The 22,809-nt window shown below is 32.9% G+C and overlaps 3 protein-coding genes across 5 annotated transcripts; all 3 read left to right on the top strand.

The window, feature by feature from the left end:
* The first annotated feature begins 3,099 nt into the window (after window positions 1-3,099).
* LOC137825543 (kinesin-like protein KIN-14F) lies at window positions 3,100-12,438 on the top strand. 3 transcript variants are annotated; one of them, XM_068631236.1, is made up of 18 exons: window positions 3,123-3,304; window positions 3,537-3,711; window positions 6,208-6,524; window positions 7,111-7,440; window positions 7,596-7,664; window positions 7,753-7,977; window positions 8,076-8,157; window positions 8,269-8,364; window positions 8,442-8,621; window positions 8,918-9,024; window positions 9,447-9,625; window positions 9,758-9,922; window positions 10,175-10,428; window positions 10,743-10,906; window positions 10,982-11,176; window positions 11,289-11,480; window positions 11,619-11,998; window positions 12,109-12,438. In XM_068631236.1, exons 2-18 carry the CDS (start codon window positions 3,543-3,545, stop codon window positions 12,269-12,271), a joined length of 3,267 nt encoding a protein of 1,088 aa, XP_068487337.1. In that variant the 5' UTR covers window positions 3,123-3,304; window positions 3,537-3,542; the 3' UTR covers window positions 12,272-12,438. The 3 variants fall into 3 exon arrangements, with proteins under 3 accessions (XP_068487335.1, XP_068487337.1, XP_068487336.1); XM_068631234.1 differs by having other exon boundaries at window positions 3,100-3,304; window positions 11,289-11,998; XM_068631235.1 differs by having other exon boundaries at window positions 3,148-3,304; window positions 3,497-3,711; window positions 11,289-11,998.
* A 958-nt stretch (window positions 12,439-13,396) lies between these two features.
* On the top strand, window positions 13,397-14,773 carry LOC137825546 (uncharacterized). Its single transcript, XM_068631238.1, has one exon. It carries the CDS (start codon window positions 13,736-13,738, stop codon window positions 14,663-14,665), a length of 930 nt encoding a protein of 309 aa, XP_068487339.1. The 5' UTR covers window positions 13,397-13,735; the 3' UTR covers window positions 14,666-14,773.
* Window positions 14,774-15,547: 774 nt separating this feature from the next.
* Window positions 15,548-21,020, top strand: LOC137825544 (uncharacterized). The gene is made up of 6 exons (XM_068631237.1): window positions 15,548-15,686; window positions 15,937-16,205; window positions 16,780-16,915; window positions 18,080-18,172; window positions 19,311-19,398; window positions 20,126-21,020. The coding sequence occupies exons 1-6, from the start codon at window positions 15,607-15,609 to the stop codon at window positions 20,411-20,413; spliced, it is 954 nt and encodes a 317-aa protein (XP_068487338.1). The 5' UTR covers window positions 15,548-15,606; the 3' UTR covers window positions 20,414-21,020.
* Window positions 21,021-22,809: the final 1,789 nt, after the last annotated feature.

The raw sequence follows: 22,809 nt of genomic DNA, 5'->3' as shown, positions 1-22,809 counted from the left end.
AGTATTAAATTCAAAATATTATGAAACAGACCTATATTAGCTAAAACCAAAATAATATTCAATTTCAAGCATTTAAACAAAGTTCAAACAAAACATTTATTTTTCATGTAACTCAGAATATTGTGACCATGTTAACTTTATATTCATATCATCTATAATAAGGTTTTATAAAAAAAACACAAATAATTTTTTTACTTGAAACTCATTATTTTTAATCAAATTTCAACTCAAATAAAAAAAACTACTCAAAATTTATAAAAATAAAGTAAAATATTTAAATATAACCAAATAAGTTTTTTCAAAGTGACTGAAGATAGAATCATAAGGAAATGAAGAGAATAAAAAACTTCGGCTAAACCAAAATCTTAATATATTACTCTTTGAAGAGTTTAAATAGCAAGAAGGAGGTTTAAATATAGAAAATATGGAAGTTGAAATATGTTATTGGGCCTAAAAGGCTAAAACATTTTATACCAGGGACTTCTTTTTACACCCCATGCTGCACCTCATAAAAGTTAAAAGGCTGATTCTTCCTGCACCCAATCAAATTAGACCTGTACCCAATTGCGTTTGTGAAAGTACCGAATTGTCCTTAATGAAAATGAAATTAGAGTTAAGTGATTTTTGCACCCAATCACACCTCCAAGGGTTTCTCCCATTCTGCCCCCATCGTTCTCCCATTATGCACCAATGTTCCCCTATTCTCACATCCAATCACACATCGAAGAGTTTCGTTCCCCCATTGTCGCACCCAACTCGCTCGCACCCAACAGCGAAGACCAACCCAGGAGCGCTGCGTGAGACATCATCTGTGAGGACAACGACGGTGAAAAAGACACCGAAGAAGACAAGGTGAGTTTTAACATGCATATGTGTTGCGGATTGTTTTAGGCGGAATTGATTTTTGACTTGTGGATCTTTTGATGCGGAACGTTTGATTTTTGACCTGCGGATGTTTTGATGCAGCACGTAGTGGTGTGCTGCGGATGGCTTCTCTGCAGCTCAAATCATCACCAACTCAAACCAAGTTTCTCTGCACCACACCCTACACGCTTTTTCAAAATAAAGATGACAAGGGTATACTAGAGTTTTCAAAATTCCAACAAATATTATTTTAAAAAATACTTCTGAATTAATTCAATAAATTCCCAAATGATATAATCATGAAGAGAAAACAAATGAAACAAGGAAAGTGAATGTCTAAAATTAATCCAATAAAAAATGTGGTGCAAAAAGAAGAGAATTTAGTTAATTATATAATTTTATCATTTGGGAATTCAAAATTTAGTTAATTTATAAGGAAGAGAATTTAAAAAAATGAGAAAGTAGAATAAATTATTATTTTGTAATATAAAATAAAATGGAATAAAGGTGAGATAAAATATAAAGATGTGGAATATTTAAATTGGGTAGTCAACGTTCGGAAAGAGGTTTGAATTTTGGAAGATTTTGGCTCTGATGTTCGCATTTCAAAATCTAACATGCCTTCATAGATTTATCACATGCCTTTATTCCTCTGTCAAACACTGGGTCCCACCCATCATTTTTCTGTAACTATTTTTAGACACTAAATTTGGTCAGACAAAATTATAAATATTTAAATCTAATTTTCTTTTATTGGAATCTAGAGAACCTAGTTCTATATATATATATACTGTATTTTTTAATCAATAAAACATTTTTTAAAGATAATATTACGATGAAAATATTTTTATATAGTGATTAATTTTAATGATATTATTTCAATGAATTTAAAGTTAAAAGCTCTGAGAAAGAAGAAAAACGAATTTTGGATATTTTGACCTTATAAATTTTATCATTCAGTACATTATCCATTTTGTAACAATATTATTTTAATATAGTTTTATCCATAATACTCTAATTATTGGTTTTAAATACCATCAACCACTTCTATGATGTTGACAAGCGTCAGTTATTCTGTATCTCTGACTACATAATTTTAATTATTAATTAAAATAAATTGTATGAGTCATTTTAAAATTTAATTATATATTTGTTATAGGAATTTTAAATATTCATATTTTATCCTCAGTTAAGTTTTAAGAATTTTGAACATTTTTAATTAATTCTTTTAAGATATTTATTTTTTCAAATATCCAAATTTTTTATATTTTGTAATTGAATTTCCGTTGTAAATTGAAATGACATTACGCAATATCTTAACACGAAAGACAATAATGATTTTTTTCATAATTATAAATGTAATTTTTTTAAATGTTTACAATGAAAATTGTATTACAAAATGCTTTTTTGATCAAATTAGAAATATTTTCTTCATAACAGAAAAATTGTAAAAGTTAAATAAATATACTAAAAAAACATTTAAATTATTTTTTTAAAAGTAATCAATTTTTGGTGACTTATGTAATACAAACACTCACACGGACACAGAGATACGTATAATATCTAAAATATACAGAAACATAGATTTATATATTATATAATTATATAAATTAATAATAAAGATTTATGGGAATAAATATGTTTCATTTTTTGTTAACATAAAGATATTTCTGTTAAAAAAGATTTGTTCCTTATTTTTGTAAACTTTACATTGAATTTGAGTTTTTAGAAAATTAATGTATTTCTCTTTTTTAAAATTATATTAAAATTGTAAAAAATCCAACAAATATTTTTTAATTGAAATTGATACGTGTCACATATCCGATAAATTTATCTGATACAGAAACAAAGACATTATTTAATAGGAGTGTCCGAAACTTAGTTGGTGACAATAAAAAATTTGTGTATAGTTATCAAATTATAACCCTTTAAAAATGATAAAAAATGGTTCAAATTTTTAAAAAAATATATAAAACACCAAATTTTCTTAAAGATATATAAAAAGTTCCATTAATTTCAAAATTAAGATACCTGAAAGTCATGAAAAACTTGAACAAATAAAAGTTTCTGAAGGCACAAACCATGTTGGTACGACGTCACTCAGGGCGAAACGTGCCGTTCGGTGGGTCCCACCGAGGACAACAGTTGCCACGTCAGACAGGACTAGAGGCGCCGTTAAGACGCCGTGAACCCCGAAGGACACAACAGTGACGGATACACCAACGTTCAAAATTCAAGGTGGTTTGTTTTTTAAAGTTGTCTCTGAAGAACTCAGTTCAAACTCTCCCTCCCATTGAACCAAACATTTAATACAAACCCTCTTCGAACGCTCGTTTTTCATTCATCAAATCCACGAGAACTCTGCTTCTCCTTCCAAACGCGCTTCTGGGTCAGATCCAAACACCCTTTTCCGTATCAAGAACAAAGCTTTACTTCCCAGGTGGTTACCTCTGTTTTATATGTATGAAATAGCCTTTTTCGATTCGAACACTTTGAAATTTTTGTTCTTAGATATGACGAATCACAGAAACTAATTGGAACACAAGAATGCTTTTCTCTTTATGCATCATTCAAGCACCGTTTCCAATGAATGTGTGACTTGATCGAGTTTTAACCGATACTGCTATATTAGGAGCTGCATTGAAGCATTTCTGCAATTGTTGGTGTTGCAGAGAAACATGCCACAGGAACCTTTAGCACACTCGATTTTCGCATCTCCTCTTAAGAGAGGATTGAATTTGAAAAGTTCAGGTTCAGTTTGTAACAACAATGAGGCTTCATACACCGTGATGGCGGAGGAGAGCATCAACGATCATGAATTGGCTCAGAGGAAAGCAGAGGAAGCAGGTATCAGCTTTTATCTTACTATGGTTATGTCATTGCACATTAGCACTGTTCTAATTGTCACCAAAAATGTTTCATCACATCTTCGAGAGCTTAAGAAAATGTTGTTTTTAAGGTTGTTGTTCCTCAAGATTTAACCAAAACTGGGAAGTGGGAACTCTGATTCAAAGCTGATTGAAACTAGAAACAGTGCCTGAACTCTGATACTATCTCTGTGTTTTGAAGTTGTTAACAATACTTTAAAAAATAAATTCATAGAATAATGAAACATGCTTGTTGCTTGAGTTCAGGCATATTTCTGGGAAAAGTTTCATTATTTGAGCTTAAATAACTATCTCTACCCCATGCTTTTTCTTTTACTATGATTCATATTTCATGCATTTAAAAATGTACCCTAAAATAAAGAACAAAGTTTTGTGGTCTCAGAATAATGTTTCTTTATAGTCACAGAAAAAGTTTTGCTTTTTTTTAACCCCATTGGTTTTTCTTAACGTTTATGATTTGTTTCTTACAATTTCTTTTCCATTCTGTGCACTAAATTATAAGTTGCACCTTGTTGCTCTGTTTAAGAAAAGGGGAAAAAAAGGGGATTGTGAGAAAGAGAGAAAGTAATAATTAGAATTAGATTAGAGAAATTAAACAGAGTGAGGCTGGAAAAGAAAAAGAAAGGGATAGAGAGGACACATGAAAAGATGGTGGAGCACAAAATTATGAATCGCATTATGAATTGCCTGGGATGTGTTGTTGTGAAATGGGATCACTCCCCCAACTCACTAGCATTCACTGGTGGCGTGGGCCTTTAGCATTCTCATTCATTTTTTTTCTGATTTCAACCATGTTCTTATAAACATATTTGATACGAGACGAACACGAATTTACGTATAATATAAATACATAAACACATATTTATATATTATATAATTATAAACTATATAAACTAATAATAAAGATTTATATGTATAAGTATGTTTCAATTTTTTTTAACAGAAAGATGTTTCTCATGACTGATTCAAAATAATTTGTTATTTATTTTTGTAATCATAATAAAAATTTAAATTTTTAGAAAATTAATGTATTTTGTCTTTTAAATTTGTGTTAGAACCGTACTAAACTTATCATAAATTCAACAAGTATTTTTTAAATTAGACACTTCACCGATACATATTCTACCAGTATCTTACTTACGAATATCGTGTCCGATACGTGTGTCCGACTTTGTTGGACCTCTCATAACTTAAGGAACACAAAAATCTATTATATTCATGGGATATTTTAATTTTTCCCTGGTTAATGTAGGTTTAATGAAGAATGTTTAAATTTACAACCTTATTTTACAACTACTTTTATGTCATTCAAATAATGGTCTTAAGTTGTTACTTACTTTACAGTGTATTATTATTCTTTGACTTAAACCAGTAATAAGGCTTCATTTCAAAAGGAAAACAGCATGATTTTGGTGGCATTTAATGCAACAATGCTGCAATAATCATGGCTAGATTGCTTTAACTTTAACTCCAGTGCTTGTAATTGAAGTAAACATAACTCAGTCAAAAGCATAACAGTAAAAGCCATTTAGAGAGTATGAAACAGCATGTGTTTTTCTGAATCAGAAGAAAATAGACACGTTAAGTTAATAATACTAAGAATCTAACCTTTTTCTCTTTGTTCTTTTACCATTTATTTTCTCCCTCTTTTCTTAACCAAATCAATAAGTTGAAGTAATAATGCAGTGGGTAGAAGAGAAAAGAAAAAGTAAGAAACAAACACAAAGGAAATGAAAATAAAATAAAATAAAGGGAAACTTTTTTCTGTCAATATATAGAAGCATTATTCCTAGTTAATGAGTGTCTGCTATTAGTTAATGAGATTTTTTTTAACATGTTTACTCTTGCTATGAATAACAAAATATTTTTTAGAATTTAATAAAAAAAAGTATATATATATATTTAAATTTATTATTATTTATTTACGATAGGTTACAAAAATATTGTGTTTCAGCAACAAATCATCATCACAAATAAAAACAAATGTGAAATAAACTTCTATAAGACCATGTTAAGTATAAGTTAAAAATCTAATTTTGGAAAAGTTATCTTCACAATTTTTTTATAAATTAGCTTAGAAAGAAATTTATATGATTTTATTTATCTTTTTCTATAAATATTTACCGAAAAATGATATAATTCTAGTTACAAACTTAGAATTTGTTTAGATAAACTTTTCCGCAAATAATAAAATAAATACTTTTTTCATAAATTTAAATAAATTAGTTTTAAATTGTGAAAAAAAAAATATTTTTTTGGGGTAAACGATGATTGTAAAATAAAATAAAAAAGGAAATTATGCATGTCATGAAGCATAAAACGATGTCGTATAGGGATTTCGCGCCATATGCATGACATGAACTGTAAAACGTTGTCGTATAGGGATTTCCCGCCATTTCTTTGTCTTGTTCAAATACTGGTTGTTTGTGTGTTGTGACATGGTGAGTGGGAACAGCTTCAAGGAGATACGAAGCAGCAGAATGGCTTGCCCAAATGGACAATGGCGCATCTTCATCTCTCTCCAAAGAACCCTCCGAAGAGGAATTCTGCCTCGCACTGAGGAACGGTCTCATTCTCTGCAACGTCCTCAACAGAGTCAACCCCGGCGCCGTCGTCAAGGTTGTCGACAATGCGGTGGTCGACAACCTCGCCCTTCCGTCTTCCGAGGGACCCGCCCAGTCCGCAATTCAGTATTTCGAGAACATGCGAAACTTTCTGGAGGCCGTCACCAACATGAAGCTTTTGACATTCGAAGCTTCTGATTTGGAAAAGGTGACCATGATCATGACCCTCACCCCTTTCACGTTTAAAGATGCTACCTTTTCTGTACTGTTTTTATGGGGTTGGGTCACAAAATACTATTACTTTGATATGCTTCAGCAATTCATATCTTTTACTCTTGGGTACCTCGCTTATGAGTATTTGTGAAGTATTAAGTCAGTGAAGTTATCAAAATTCAATAGAGCTACTGGGCTTGTTTGGAGAAACTTTTCCATAAACACTTTTAGAAGAAAAAAATTGAATCAGTTCCTCCATAAGTTGAGATTAACTTTTCCATAAGGTAGTTTGTACAATTAACTTCTCCAAATCTGATTTTTTATTCATGCATAATCTAATTTCATTTTATAGAAAAGCTGATTTTATTTTTCTCTCCAAGAAGATCTTATGGAGAAATTTCCTCCAAACAGGCCATATATGATAGACAGAAACATAATTCTTTTATGAATAAAAATGGAACCTGTCTTCTTTATTTCAATTTTAGTAATGCCCGTTTGGATTCGTAGAGTTACAAATTGTTTATTTATTCTGTTATGTAAAAACATGAGCATCTTTTTAAGGGTTTAATGTGTTTTTGTAGGGGGGTTCGTCGAGCAAAGTTGTGGACTGCATTCTGTGTTTGAAAGGGTATTATGAATGGAAGCTGTCGGGTGGAGTTGGTGTGTGGAGATATGGTGGAACTGTCAGGATTACTTCCTTCCCCAAATGGTCTCCTTCCAACATACTCGGCACTGAAAGTGTTGACGAGTCTGAGTCATCACAGTTTCTTCATCTGTCTGGAGAGGTATCCATTGAAGAAACCAAAGCTGCTAATGCTTTGACTTCCTTTTTTGATCAGTTTGGACTCAAGCTTCTCCTGGCTTACCTCAAAGAAGCTGATGAGGTTGATGATCTACCGTTGAATGCAATGGTAGGTAAGATCCTTCCCTATGAGGTGTAATTTTTAAGTCTGGAAATTTTGATTGTTGTTTGGAATATGTTGTGAGAAATTAAATTTATGTATGAAGATTCATTTGATTCGTGCGATCAGCAATCTTATTTGTGACTGGGTGAAATTTTGTGCAGGTAATAGATTCTTTGCTCAGGAAGGTTATCAGGGATTTTTCTGCATTGCTTGATTCTCAAGGCACTCAGGTACTTCTGAATTTAATGCATCTGTTTTCTCTTGCTGTGACGTTTCTGTTGTTTGAAAAGTTACCTAAAATATAACAACTCTCTGCAGCTTGGACATTTCCTCAAGAAAATATTGAAAGGTGATACTGGTTGCCTCTCTAAGAGAGAATTTGTGGACGCTATCACATTATATCCGAATCAAAGACGTAGTTTGGCATCAAATGAAAGCTCTAAACTATGCACTTGCGGTGGAAAACGCGACAGTAATCAGCGCAATGACAAATATTGCGCCAAGCATGCTGAAATAATTGATGCCCAGCAAAAAGAGCTTGAGGTATAAAAGTGGAAAATCTAATGCACTGCTTTAGACGATTTATCATGCGATCTTAGACTATCATCATTCTCTGTAATGATGTTTTTTTACTGGTCTAGGGACTGAGGTACTTCTATGAAGAGATAAAATTGGAGCTCAAACAACTTCAATCGAAGTGGGACCAAGAATTGAACAGGCTTGGTAAATAATCTGAAGACTTCTATTTTCAAAAGAAATATCCTTTGATGTGTTTAAAATCTTCTAATGTAATATTCTTTCATAATGCTGAGTTGAGTTCTATCTGCTTCTTAGAGAATCATATAAGGAGCCTTGAAGAGGCCTCCTCTTCGTATCATCAAGTTTTGGAGGAGAATCGTTTTCTTTACAATCAAGTACAAGACCTCAAAGGTACACAAGAATCCAGTACACTTTTTCAAGGATCTACTCGCATGATTTATATACTAAACAGATTTGCTGACTTACAGGAGCCATTAGGGTCTACTGTAGAGTGAGGCCCTTCTTGCCAGGGCAACCAAATGGACAATCTACTGTAGATTATATAGGAGAAAATGGAAACATAATGATTATGAATCCCCTTAAGCAAGGAAAAGATGCTAGAAGGGTATTTTCATTCAATAAGGTGTTTGCAACAAGTGCCACCCAAGGTATTTTAATTTTTTGACATTATTAGAAAATGTATAGGGCCAGCAAATACTTTGTTCTACATGATTATTCCTAAACGACTATGTAAAATGTAGTGTAAAGATTTGAAAAATAATAATGGGCTTATTTTAGACAATGGAGACTTGGTTATGTAACGAAGAGTGATAAAAAAGATGTAATGTGATAATATACCATGATATCATAATGTAATGCACTTGTTACAAATAAATAAATAATCTTTTTTGAAATTTATATCTTCTCAAGAAGCTTTTATGATTATTTTCTTTGTAATGTGCAGAACAAATATACGCTGACACTCAACCATTGGTTAGGTCCGCCTTAGATGGATATAATGTATGCATCTTTGCATATGGACAGACTGGGTCAGGAAAAACCTACACAATGGTAACATAACATTATACACAGAAATTAAGCAATCTATCACAATTTTATGCATTCATTCAAATTGGAGTGCTTTCCTCATCCTAAATTCTTTGATTTTATTGGATGCCTCATAAGAAATAACAGGATTGTTATGGTTTTGTACTGAAATTGGTGACTTTCTTTTCATGTCTAGTAGTAAGTAGTTGTAAAACATATAATGAATACTTAAAATGAAGAGTATATCATATGTTTTGCCATGGTATAAAATTCTATCAATCTTGGTTTCGAGATGTTTCTTCTCACAAAGGAGACAACTAAATTTTTTAAAACGACCTGAATGTTACTAAAAGCTCAAAGAAACTGGTTGTGTGATACTGCAATGTCATAAAATCATTCTAATATTGTCTTGTTTCTTATACATGTGTGTTTTACTGCTTGGATAGAGTGGTCCTGATCTGATGACTGAAGAGACATGGGGTGTAAACTACAGGGCTTTGCGTGACTTATTTCATATTTCAAAGGAAAGAGCAGATGCCATAAAATATGAAGTTGGCGTCCAGATGATTGAAATATACAATGAGCAAGTGAGAGATTTACTAGTCAGCGACGGCTCTAACAGAAGATATCCTTCAAGCCATACTTGCTGTATTTATATTAACCATTTTTCTCCTCTGCATATCAAAACTTTTTACAAATTCCAAAAGAAAAAAAATATGATTTAATTTTTCTTGTTCATTTCCTTGACAAGACATACATTGGATATACGAAACAACTCTCAATTGAATGGGCTTAATGTGCCGGATGCATCTTTAGTTCCGGTTAATTGCACACAGGATGTTCTTGATTTAATGAAAGTTGGTCAGAGGAATCGTGCTGTTGGTGCTACAGCTCTAAATGAGCGAAGCAGCCGTTCTCATAGGTAATAGTTCTTCATGAAAATAGATGGCTACTCTTGACAGAAAGTAGCAATCAGAAATGCAATAATATGCTAGAAATTGATTAAGAAAGGCTTGTGTATTACATATGGTATCATGAGTGTTTATATACAATTAGGGAAGCAAAATAAGCAGATTTCTACGTAATAAACAGAAAAGTAGAAGTTAACAGTATTAAGAACTCTAACCATAAAATATATTTTACTTAAGCATATTTCTTTTGCATCCATATGCAGTGTATTGACAGTTCATGTCAGAGGGAGGGACTTAGAGTCTAACTCTATTCTTAAGGGTTGTCTCCATCTTGTGGATTTGGCTGGAAGTGAGAGAGTGGACAAGTCCGAGGCTGTTGGCGAGAGACTAAAGGAGGCTCAGCATATAAATAAATCTCTTTCTGCACTTGGGGATGTTATTGCTGCTTTGGCCCAGAAGAGTCAACATATTCCTTACAGAAATAGCAAGCTCACACAAGTTCTACAAGATTCATTAGGTAACAAGCTCACTTCAATAGAGAAGAGATTTACCTTTTTTCTTTGTACAAATTCCACATTATAATTAGTTAGATCAACATTAAGAGTTGTTTTTTTTTTCGTTTTTGACCTTCAACCACTATATTTTTCTAGTACAGTTTTTTTTCACTCTGTTGCTTGAGTTTGTTGTCGTGGAGTTGGGAAAAGGGTTGAGATGGGTTGATTAATATTGATATTATTAATGTATTTATAAAGCCATAGTGGTTTTCTATTTTGCATTTCCGTATATAACAACTTAACTTATGCTTTGATTTTTTTCTCTCCATATCCATAGGTGGTCATGCAAAAACTTTGATGTTTGTTCATATAAATCCTGAGCTTAATGCTCTTGGAGAGACAATTAGCACACTTAAGTTTGCAGAGAGGGTTGCGACCATTGAACTTGGGGCTGCTCAATCTAATAAAGAAACTGGAGAAATTCGGGAGCTAAAGGAAGAGGTTTGGTTTTCTGCATAACTTGAGCGGTTTTCAGTTTTTCTTGGCCAATGTTTTAATAGTTTGAACATTTTATAGATATCAAATATGAAATCAGCATTGGAGAGGAAGGAAACTGAACTACAGCAATGGAAATCTGGGAATGCACGAAATCCTACAGAATCTCAGAAAGCACCAAGAGCTGTTTCACCTTTCCGTTTGCCCAAAAATGGTACCAGTGACAGCATGAAGCCTGAAAACTATCAAAGACACATGGACGATAGAAGTTCTGAGGTTATTGCATGCTGACAAAAACTTTAATATAAATTTGTGTGAACATATATTAGAAAATTGTGTTACACTAAAGTGTAATTTGTAGTCTCTAAACCTGAAATTATAATTTCAGGCTAAAACTTGTTCTTCGGGTAAGCAAAGAAGGTCAAGATTTCCCTCAACTCATACAGAAAAGGAGTCAATGCCAAAAATGTCCATTCTGGCAGAAGAAAAATTAGTGAGCTCAGGGAAAAGTAGATCACCATCTCCTCCAGTAAGGAGGAGATCAATATCCTCTGGTAGAGGGTCAGTCATTAAAAGCAAGGTCCGAAGTGACACAGCAGAAAATCAACCAATATTAAAGCATCTTCTTCCATCTAGAGTACTAGTAAATAAATCTCTTGTCACAATGCCAATGCCCTCCTCTATAGACAATAACTCAAGGGTGAATCTGCATTCACAGGAGTCAGTGAAGCAAGATCGCACTAATGAAACTCTCTTCAACAACCTCCAGAAGATAAACTCCCGAAAAGTTAATCAAGAACATGAAGAGGAACAACTCAAGCAAGCTGCTCTTGGTGTGGTAAGACAAGGTGGAACTAGGAAAAACAAGGCCAAGGTTAAGCCTCATCAACAGTTTCCCTTTAGGATTCAAAGGCCTGATATGATGATACCTATTTCTGACATGGAAATTGGCCGTGATATGATCGTGGAAGCACCTCGAAAGAGCAATTATTGTGAGCCAGAAAATGATATAAGCCTAATGGAGTCTGCAGTCCACGGTGTTAATCTTAAAAAGATAAACCATAACATCTCTAGGAATTTTCAGAACATTGGATCAAGGTAAGGATCATTAAAAAACTATACTCATTTCTTTGTGTCTTCTTATTGAAAATAACATTATTCATAGAATCATAGCCTGATTGATAGATGAGCCATTTTGTCTTTTGCAGAGGAATAGTCCAAGCAGCTGAACCATTATTGTCCAGCAAAGTTGAAAATAAAATATTTCAACATGGTTCAGGACGCAATCTTAAGGAAGGCACCAACATTACATTGCCTGAATTTAGAAGGAGTCGATCTACTCCACGTGGAAAGTTTTCTGTTTTATCTTGAGGATTTCTGATTAAAATTTGATAATTTTTTATTTATTTTTGTACAGTGACAACTATTGATGTGCATGTTGGAGTGCTGGTTCACATAATTTTGTTGACCTTCCTCTGTTTTCATGTTATGCAGCTCTTTTGTAATTTAATTTTTTGTATGTCAACATACTTCTGATATCTTGAGGTGTCATGCTGCTACATGGATAAGGTATCTTTACTGCATTTTATGCATTCAGCTCCCCATTACAAATTCAACAAAAGTAACGGAGGAACTAAAGAAAAATATTGAAAACCTTGTACAATTATTACAATTGTACTTGGTTGTATATGTTTTTTACTGTAATTTTTTTATTTAGTCTTTCGTTGCACATTATCAGTCAAATTATATTTATCCTCTACCTTGGAATTAACGAATTATGATCTCTATAGAACGCTACATGTGTACTTAATGGTGATAAAATGGAGAATTAACAAAGTGATTTTTTTATAAAGTTTTAAAATGAGTGTCGAACTATGAGTTTCAGACACGTCTCTTAAATGACGTGGCTGTGTCAGACACACATATCGATGAAAGTGTATAATTAAAAAAATATTTACATTAATTTCTAAAAATTTAAATTTATTGTATAAAATTTTATTATGATTATAAAAATAAATGAACAAATCCTTTTAAACTAGCTATAAAAAACATCTCTCTACTAAAAAAAATTAAAATATATTTGTGCATATAAATCTTTATTGTCAATACATATTTTTGTGTCCGGATCGTATTCATGTCTGTGTCTATGCTATATAGATTTCCAATATGATAGTTGATAATGAATCGTTTCTTATTTTTATAATAAATTTAAGTGATTTTCTCAGAGCACCCTATATTTAAATTAGTCCCTGATAACATTTGACCAGCTCCTTCCTTTGCTGGTTTTTTCCAAACGTGACATTTACTAAAATTAATTAGGTTGAAAATATTGCAGAAAGCGGCTCTAGTAGGGTTAAAGTTAGAAGTGCATCTTGTTTCTATCTTTCAATTTGTGAGAAATTAGTCTATTAATAGATAACAGCAAAAAAAAGGATATTCTGTTCTTGACACCTCATTGACAACCTTAGCCTAGATTTTGTTCCTCAAATCATGTCTTAATTTTCACGTATTTCAGATCATTACAACTATTGCACATAATTTCCTAACATTGCAGTTCATTTAGCGTTCAACCTTTGATTAAGAATTCAACAGAAAAGAAAACCCCACTGATTAAGAACCCCCTTGAAGCTGTTCAGGTTTTGAATATACAAGGGGTGAAATTAAGATGATGCGAGATTGTTGTTGCATTGTTAGAAGCATCTATGATGGATTTACCAATCATAATTCTCTCTGACCATTGGAGACCTAAGAGGGTCAATTATCAGTCCTGCAACAAAATTAGAAAATCACAGAAATTTGCAGGCTCAATCCAGAATTGTGCAGATTATATGGTCAATGCCTAATTCTCCTGTGAAATCTGTGATGTTAACCGTGCAAGAACCATCATCCAGGAAGAAAACAGGCAAGGATGATAAAATCACAGAAGGAGATGCCCCTCAGAATTCTGTCACCTTTGTTTATCAAACCAAAGTAGGAGAATCATTGCGAAGTGTAACAGTTTCATGGTGCAAGGACCCCACAGATCATTTCCTTGCCATGAGCGTGGATAACACATTGGAAGAAAACAAATTCTCCTGCAAGATTGATTTGGAATCAGGGCAGTCTTGGGGGAAAAAGGGTCTCAGGTCCTTTGAAATAGCAGGTGCAAGAGTAGACATTTACTGGGATCTTCGACATGCAAAATTCTCTACAAGTCCACAGCCTAACTCAGGCTATTACATTGCCTTGGTTTACAAGAAAGAGGTGCTTTTGTTGTTGGGAGATTTGGAGAATGATGCTTTGGTAAGAACCAAATCAAAACCATCCCCAGAAGAGGCTACCTTGGTATGCAAGAGAGACAATGTGTATGGGAAGAAGATGTTTTGTACCAGAGCCATTCTGGAAGATGGTAAGACAGAACATGATGTTGTGATTGAGACTTCCCTTTCTGGCCCTGATGATCCAGAAATGTGGATTATCATAGATGGTATGTTGACCAGCAGAATAATGAACTTGCATTGGAGATTCAGAGGGAATGAAATAGTGATGGTGAACAATTTGCCAGTGCAAATCTTTTGGGATGTGCATGATTGGCTTTTTACAAATGACCTTGGTCCAGGCCCTGCATTCTTTGTTTTCAAGCCAGGCTTTTTGGAAACTAGTAGTGATCCTATTAGCACAGAATGCCCAGAAAGAACTGGGGATAGCAGCACAGATGAACTGCTAGAGGAGAATTCATCCTCCACAGGATTTTGCCACTTTCTGTATGCTTGGAGAACTGCTTGAGATTGATTCATTGTGTTTTCCAAAAACTATTTCCCTTCCTTTCCTTTCTTGTAGCAAAGTAAAAGTGTTGCTTTCATAGACTTTCTTTACAAGCATTTCACATAGACTTGTTCACAACATTATGTCTTTCCCCTTTCTTGTTTTTCTTTCTTTGAGCTCCTTCATATATATGACTTGAAAATATAAACACGAACACACCCATTACCTTATGGGAATGAAAATAAAATACAAATTTAATACTTGTCCCAAGAAAAAAATAAGTATAGGTTTTTATATTGAAAATAGAGAAAAGTATACTCAAATTCTTACTCTTGTCTTCTTGTAAGAATGAAGTACCTAAAAGTATGGTTTTATACGTTTATAACTCACATTTTTATATAATTATATTACAATTTTTAATACTATTATTTTAATATTTTTTATATAATTTAATTTTAAATTTATTCTTAATTTTTTTTAAAAAAATTATTAAGAATTATACCATTCATAATACAATTGTTGCATTTCAGGAAAAATTGTATTTTAGATTACACAGTTTAGAATATAAAATTTTCATTCCAAATTACACAGTACGAAATATAATCCAGAATACAAATTTTACATTCTGAAATGCAAAAAAAAAATTACAAATATTACCCTTCAGATTTTATAATCTAAAAAATCTTCAGATTCTATATTAAAAAATAAATAAAAACGTCAATAGAATATGGGGATAATTTTGATTGATATTTTCGTAAATGTGGGGTGGAGGAGGAAAATATTGAGGTGCAGGAAGAATTTGTCCATGGACCATGGTGCTAATCCAGACCGGCCCAAATATGAGCCCGATTGACCCAGAAACTAAATTTCGAACCAAAAAAAATAAAATGGAGAAAGTACGCAGTGATGAAAACTGAAAATAAAACCCTTGAACTTGGTTGATAGACACAAACTTCAGGCGAATGAACATGGCAAGTCTCGCGGGAAAAATGGTGTTCAAAATCTCGTGCCAGCTTCCTTCTCGCAGTTTTTCAATTTCCCGGTAACTTCATTATCTCGTTTTCTGCTCCTAAGTTAAATGTTGCTACCCCTGTTTCACACTGAAACAAAATGACAGAAAGATTAACCCTTTTGAGAGTAAATGAGTAATGGAGTTCTAATTTAGCTGCCCAATTGGTGGCACTGTGTTGGATTGAAGTTAGAAGTTCAGTTTTCAGCAGGGACTATAGGTTGATTCTGAAATATTTTTGGTCATTGTTCTAATCTTTTTTGTTTTGGTATTAACAAAATAGGACCATTTGGAAGCCACAGATTTCGTGCTTGAAGTGCAGAGATTTCAGTTCTTCTGTTTCTGTTAGGTACATTGCCTGTACATTGTACAGGGTGAAACTACCTGAAACTGCTCTGCCAGTGAAAAGCCGGGGATATTGTAGTTTTCCCCATGTTAATGTGCTCAAGATAAATGGTGGAAAAGACGTGCATGCAACAATTGCCCATTGTGAAATTTCTCAAGATCCGAGTGAAATTTGCCCTGACTTATTCTTTGATGACAGTGAACAAGGTTAACGTCTATCTAATATGATATGGTTTTAGTTCATTGTTTAGTAGTTAGTTGGGCTTCACTATGAAGGATGCAGGGGAATTAAAGGTTTGTAATTTAAAGCCTTCGAATTAAATTTTATGCCTGGCATGGGATTGGTGACATAGTTTTAGGTGTGGTGATACAATTTATTATATTGTGGTACTGATTAATCTCAGCTTGTTATGAAAACAAACAATGAAAGAGGTTGTTCACGCTTCTGAGGCTACTTTGTGATTTCGTAATTGATAAATTGAACAAGTAAGCTGCTTACAGAAAATGATGATTATTAATTTAAAAGAAGGAGAAGCAGTGTTGGTCCTCATGGTTAACTAAAGCTAATTTTCTCCTGGGTCTAATAAGATCTTCTTATATTATACTGTTAACATTGCGGGTGGTTTATAAAGCTTCTAGATTCACAATTTATTTGTTTTTTGTCACTATAGGAATTGCATTTGATATCTTGCTTTAACCTGTTTTAACTCTCGTCTTGTGGCATTTTTATATCAATTTGTTATAATGGAGGATTCTGAGCGTTGTAATTTGTGGATTTTAGGTTCTTTCGATCAAATTGAAGAGGTAGCAGAGTTGACAATCAATCAAGGAGGAGACTTGGGTGACCAGGATTTGATACAAATTGACAAATTTATTAGTGATGTTGAGGAATCTGCTGTTAAATTTCTTGCAGCTAGGTTTGTTGTTCCCCTTTTGATTTTCTTGAAAATTTAATTTATTCAATGCTTGACTAGCTATGTATGAACTATATAGTCAAACAAATTGAGGAGTTTCTGAACCAAGTATGGGCGAGCATAATGCTTATTCATTTTTAAGTGCAAGAAAAAACAATTTTTGCCATGCTAGTATACTAGTCAAGTTTGTTATAAATTTTATCAACACGACAGGAGACCCTTTGAGAGACTTAGTGTATATGTGAGTTAGTTGGTTGCTCGAGTTGACAAAGCTTCATGCATCAATTTGGTGCAGGTGTGTGAAGATGACACGCCAAGGAGCTAGTGGTACATGGTGCCAATTGGTTATGAGTCAGGAAGTGTAGTGGTTGTTACAGAATGGTGGCTCCAGTCGAGTGGTTCAGTTATAAGTCAGAGGATGTTAGGCTGCCAGAAGAGCAAAAATGCTCGGAGGCCATAGAGATTGTTGGAGAGCAAAAATGAACGGAGTGTGCAATGGCTTCCAAAAAGAAAAAGTGCTCGAAAGACACAACTATTACTAAGTAGGACCATAAGTGCTTGGATTGCACAATGGTTGCTAGAGAGAAAAAAATGCTTGGAGATGAAAAATGTTGCAGCCGGTATTGTTTACTTGAAAAAGTTTGACTGACAAAGTCAAAGCTGATCCATCTAGCGAAGAAGTCATGGCCTAACCATGAATTAGTGACAAAATAAGTCACGAGGGATGGTACCACTTTGATATCATATTGAAAGGATTGCTTGTAATTGTGTGTTGTGTACATGAGTATTTTTATTTATAATGAAGAAGAGATAGAATAACAAAGAACAAAGTCAATAATTAATAATGAGAAACATTTGTTAAGATATTTTTCTATTTGATGTAATCAATCATATAATATTTTCCCATTTAATGTAATCCAATCAAAATTTTAACATCCGTGTTGACAAAACTTTCATTTAACTTTTACTCAGTGTGAACCCTTTGGAAATATTTTAGCATAGTGTCATTAACAATGAATTCCTGGAGATGTATTTGCCTACCAGTTGTTAACAAAGAAGAATTTTTGTAATAATTAGCTAACTAATATATCTTCTCTTCTGAAAAGTACAGCGTGCAAATTTAAAATGCAGTATTTTCTTTTAAGCATACTTGTCTCTGTTCCGTAGGGCACTCACAGCACTTGAATTGAGAAAGAAATTGCTTGGAAAGAGATTCTCTCCTAATGCAGTGGATGCAGTGATAAACAAGTTCCAGAGAAGGTACGTAATTTACAACATAAAATCTGTGGAGCTGTTGTTTCTTAGCCAATTTTAAACGCTTCTTACTTGGAGATTTACATGCTTTCAGACAAACACTTTCTAAATTTGGTTTCCATCAAGTTTTCGTCCAGTTACGACAAAGAGATTAATATATTTTATTTGATTTCTGTTCTAAAAAATAGATCTATGCAGTTTTGGATCTAAATTGCTATCATAGGGCTGACTTTGAATGCAGCTTTAGCCAACTATTAATTCAGTCATGGGGTCTCCATGAAGGAAATGGTTAGATAACTGGATGCTGAGGAAGAATGTGTTTTGAGAATTTGAGTGTCCCATCTTATAATAATTGGAAGCATGGTCGTTTACTGCTTTAAGTATGAAAATTGGACTAACTTATTTTGTGTTCAAAACAACATATAATCAAAAGGAAATGATGTAAGATTGCTGATATTATAGAATGAAAAGGAAAATTATCTAAGGCTTTTACTAGACATTATTATTTTACCTGGTCACTTGTGGTAAAGGGCGATTACTTCTTGGCAATCCACCCACTGAAATTTTTTCCTCGCCCTTAGATTCTTAGAATAAAGAAGAGTGACGATTAACATTAAGATGCGGTTTGCTATGAAGGTTTTATTGGCAAATAAATCATGGAGATTAATTGGGGAATTGAAATTTCTAATTTTCTTTTTTTTCATTTTAGGATGTAGTTGTTTGATAGGGTGTAAAGCTTCAAATAAATATGCATTTGAAAATGACAAATAAACAACAGATCCACAGTTTTAAAATGAAGTTACCTAGTAAAGTTTTATTTTTCCATTTAATTCTTCTTGCTCTTGGAAGGATACAAACTCTGAATTTTTTTTAAAGTAGAATATATTCTAGAATGAGTTTTATATTATTAGTTTATATATGCAGATAAAGTAATTCTATTCTATTCAGAATAGCTTGTGGGGTACATTTATCTCAATTTTTTCAAAAGCTTGCATATACCCATTTTTGGCATATTAATACAATATTGTGCAGTAATTTTCAAAATATGCTTTTTTTAAGTAATTTGTAAAGTTAGTTTGCTGGCATTTTATACTTTTGTTTATTTATTAGGGTGCTTAGTTTAATTAACCTTGTTTTGTATCAGAGGGTTGATCAATGATAGGTTGTATGCTGAAACATTTTCTCAGTCAAGATGGTCTTCATCAAGTTGGGGACCAAGGCGGATCAAACAAGTAAGTTATTCTACACAGCCTGTTCGGTCATGCATTTTTCTATTCTTGATCTACACTTCCCCATGTTTTGTTATTAATTATGTTGCAGTGCATAAGAGGAAATAATTGTGTTAGTGGTATGCTTACACTCTGCCTGCTAAAATTTATCATCATCTTAACTCTAGAACATAGAATTAGGAGGGATAGATGTAGTGCATTGTGACAGCACCTTGCTACTTCAGCAGAGCTGTGTGCACTTACTTTTTGCATTCCACAATTACTATGAGAATGCAAATGTGAAATATCATTTTCTAGTATATGTAATTATCTGTATCTGAAAATTTAGCTTGTGTATGTAATCTGTATTTTGATTTTTCCCTACAAAGTTTTGTAGTTTAATTCTTCTTTACTTGTGTCGTGGTTTAGTTTATTTTTCATAACGAATTGTTCAACAAATGCGTGACCCAACCCAACTCTTTTCTTTTGTAAATTATCTGATCCAATAACTTCTTCTATTGCTTAGCTACTTCAATCTTCTCTTCTCATAATTTCCCTTTAGTTTAGATGCTCCAAACACACTTTGGATGCACCAAAGCAGTGCTTGCTTAAAGGTTCTTCACTTGTTGTGGGCCAAGGCACACAAACCTTTCATCACGCAAGCCTTCAATACTCACTAGCCATATACCTGCTCTGCCATTATTATCCAATGGAAGTGCTTTTGTGTAATGGACTGCAACTGTTGTGGCAGGCACTGTTCAAGAAGGGAGTTAGTCAAGCTGATGCTGAGAAGGCAGTGGAAGTGGTCTTTGAGGACAATAATTGCACTGAAGATCACAAGTCAGTTATTGGCTTGTCAAAACATTCCTTGGATCATCTTTATACTCAAGTCTCAAAGCAGTGGTTCAGAGGTCAGAATGTACCCAAGGAGACAAGAAAATCAAGAATTGTTCGGTGGCTTCAGTACCGTGGTTTTGACTGGAATGTCATTAACTTCATGCTAAAGAAACTAGACATGCAGGACCAGAATTCTCCATAGTGCACAACTGGAACATCCAACATAGCAATCAGGAAATTCATTGGTGGGCTCCATACATGTTTCTTCAAGTGTATAGTAATATGGTGGTGGGGTTGAAGCCTCCTTTGGCTCTTAATGCTGTGGCAATAAAACTTGTAGTTCTTTGCTTCAATTTGCTAAAGGCATGTAGCATCTGAACACAAGGCCACACTTGTCTGGGTACATTGAAGCTACTTTTTCATGTTGAGGCTGAGATAAAGCAGGAGGCACCACTGAGAAGGTGGTACTTGTAGTCCACTCTGTCAATTCTTGTATATATGGTGCTGATTTGATATGATCCAGAAAAATGGGTGATGCGTGCTAGAAAGATTATCAACATGTCTATCCATAACACTCATCCATCAACTTGAATTATGGATTTTCTAGAGCAGAATGAGTGCCATTAATTATACAATTGCATGTGTTGAATTATTTCATAAAGCGATGGAGAGTGGAGACTTAAAGGACTAGTTGGGTGCAAACGTACTGTTCCCAGAATTCTTCACTAGCAGCACTAGAACTAATTTTAAAAATTGTGTTTGGATTAACTTATTTAAAATAAGAGTTAAATATGTTTTCTGTCATGAAATTGGTTTTTGTTACCATCCAGACAAGTGCTTATAGTATGAGAATGATTGAAACAGTTCTTTTGTATATATAATTGATTAAATTTGTGATTTTACTTTATCAATTCATTGAAAGTAGTTACAATGGTCATTAATGTGTAATTAAAATAATAATAAATTTTGAACAAACAATTTTTGAAAAAAATTAACAGAAAAATTTATTCCAATTATTTTCATCATACACTTGGATAGTTTAAAGTTTGGATAAATCAATTTTTTGTTATACTTAATCCTTAAAAGAATAATCTCTTATTTATTTTTTCATGAGAGAGCTTATGAAAAATAAGTAATTATTCCCTCTTAAGTAAGGTCTCTCAAATATGCATAAAACTATTCTTAAACCATAAAATTTGCGACAATTATTGTGGAAAGTCTGGTACATAATTACAGGGAATTGCATGGAAACAAGTCAACTTTAAGTTTTGCTAAAAAAAAACTTAATTTATATGGGCCAAAATATTCTTTAGTTTTGACATAGCAAATATATGTGACTTCAATTTGTTGCTATAGTTCTTAATCAGTTTTTGTTGATCAAATGATCTTGACCATCAACATGAACCATAAAATAAAACTTTGCAGTTCATCTTATAAATGAAAGTAAATAGAAATTAAAATATCTAGAATTCGCAATAAGGTCTTTCTAACTCTAAGGTAATTAGTAGTTCAATGCGACACTTGATAACGGTTGATTTATTAATGTAACCAAACAAAACCATAATACGAATAACTAAATAGCTTACCAGGGTTCTTTAAAATGGAAAAATATTGTGACACAAAAGTAAAAACAACATTTAGAATTTAGGGTTTAAGAATGAAAGTATCAACACTCTTTTAAAATATATTGCTAGAATGGAGCTCTTTTGACCTAGTTAAATTGCAAGTTCCATATCATGAAGGTAGTGAGAGGTGAAGTAGTGAATTTTGAGTGGTGAGTTCATTGACATATGATGCCAAATAATAGGGACTATGGAGTGAAGTTAAAGGCTATGTTTAGTCTCATATGGAAGAAAACTTCATTTGATTGCAATTATGAGAGTATAAAAAATGGAAAATATTAATCTGACGAACTACACAATGTAACACATCAATCTACAATGTAAAGTGATGTGCCATTTCAGCTGACTGAGATCTCAAGTAATAATAATCATTTGTCATCACATGAAAAAAAATATAAAAAAATAAAGAGATTAGACCCAAACCCATATATTAAAAAAAAACAATAGATATGTATAGTATACTTATTATATCAAATTAATTGTTTTACAATGCAATACCTGACATGTCAGGGAAAATCAGGAAAATAGTATTTTGATGAGAATACATACTTTATATCAAATCATGCCCCAATTTTCTTTTTCCCTTGATCGAATTCATGTATTATAAAATAATAATTCTAAACATTCTTGCAACTTCATTTTAATGTACTTTTTGTGTCTGTGGATATTCTAATGTACTTAGAAAATGTTATTCTCCTATTCTTTTCATGTATTTCTTGTTTTATTTTATCACCTAATACCACAAGCTCTTGCTCCTCAATTATTTTCTGTCATACTCTTCCTAGAAATGCCAAAAAGTCGTTCAAGAAAGAATCTTATAAAATAGAAGTGAATCTGCAAGTTCCTTGTTCTTATTTGAAATCTTCTGATCTATCTGTTATACATGTTATCTTTCACTTTTTCAGAGTAGTAAGATACATGTGCGTGTGATTAAGATACACAGACTTTCATTCCCAACTTCTTATATGTGCTTCAC

This window comes from Phaseolus vulgaris, chromosome 8 (assembly GCF_000499845.2).
Source record: "Phaseolus vulgaris cultivar G19833 chromosome 8, P. vulgaris v2.0, whole genome shotgun sequence".
In the NCBI taxonomy this organism is placed as follows: Eukaryota; Viridiplantae; Streptophyta; class Magnoliopsida; order Fabales; family Fabaceae; genus Phaseolus; species Phaseolus vulgaris.
The sequence above is the reverse complement of the archived record's forward strand: the minus strand, read 5'-3'. Positions and strand labels throughout refer to the sequence as shown.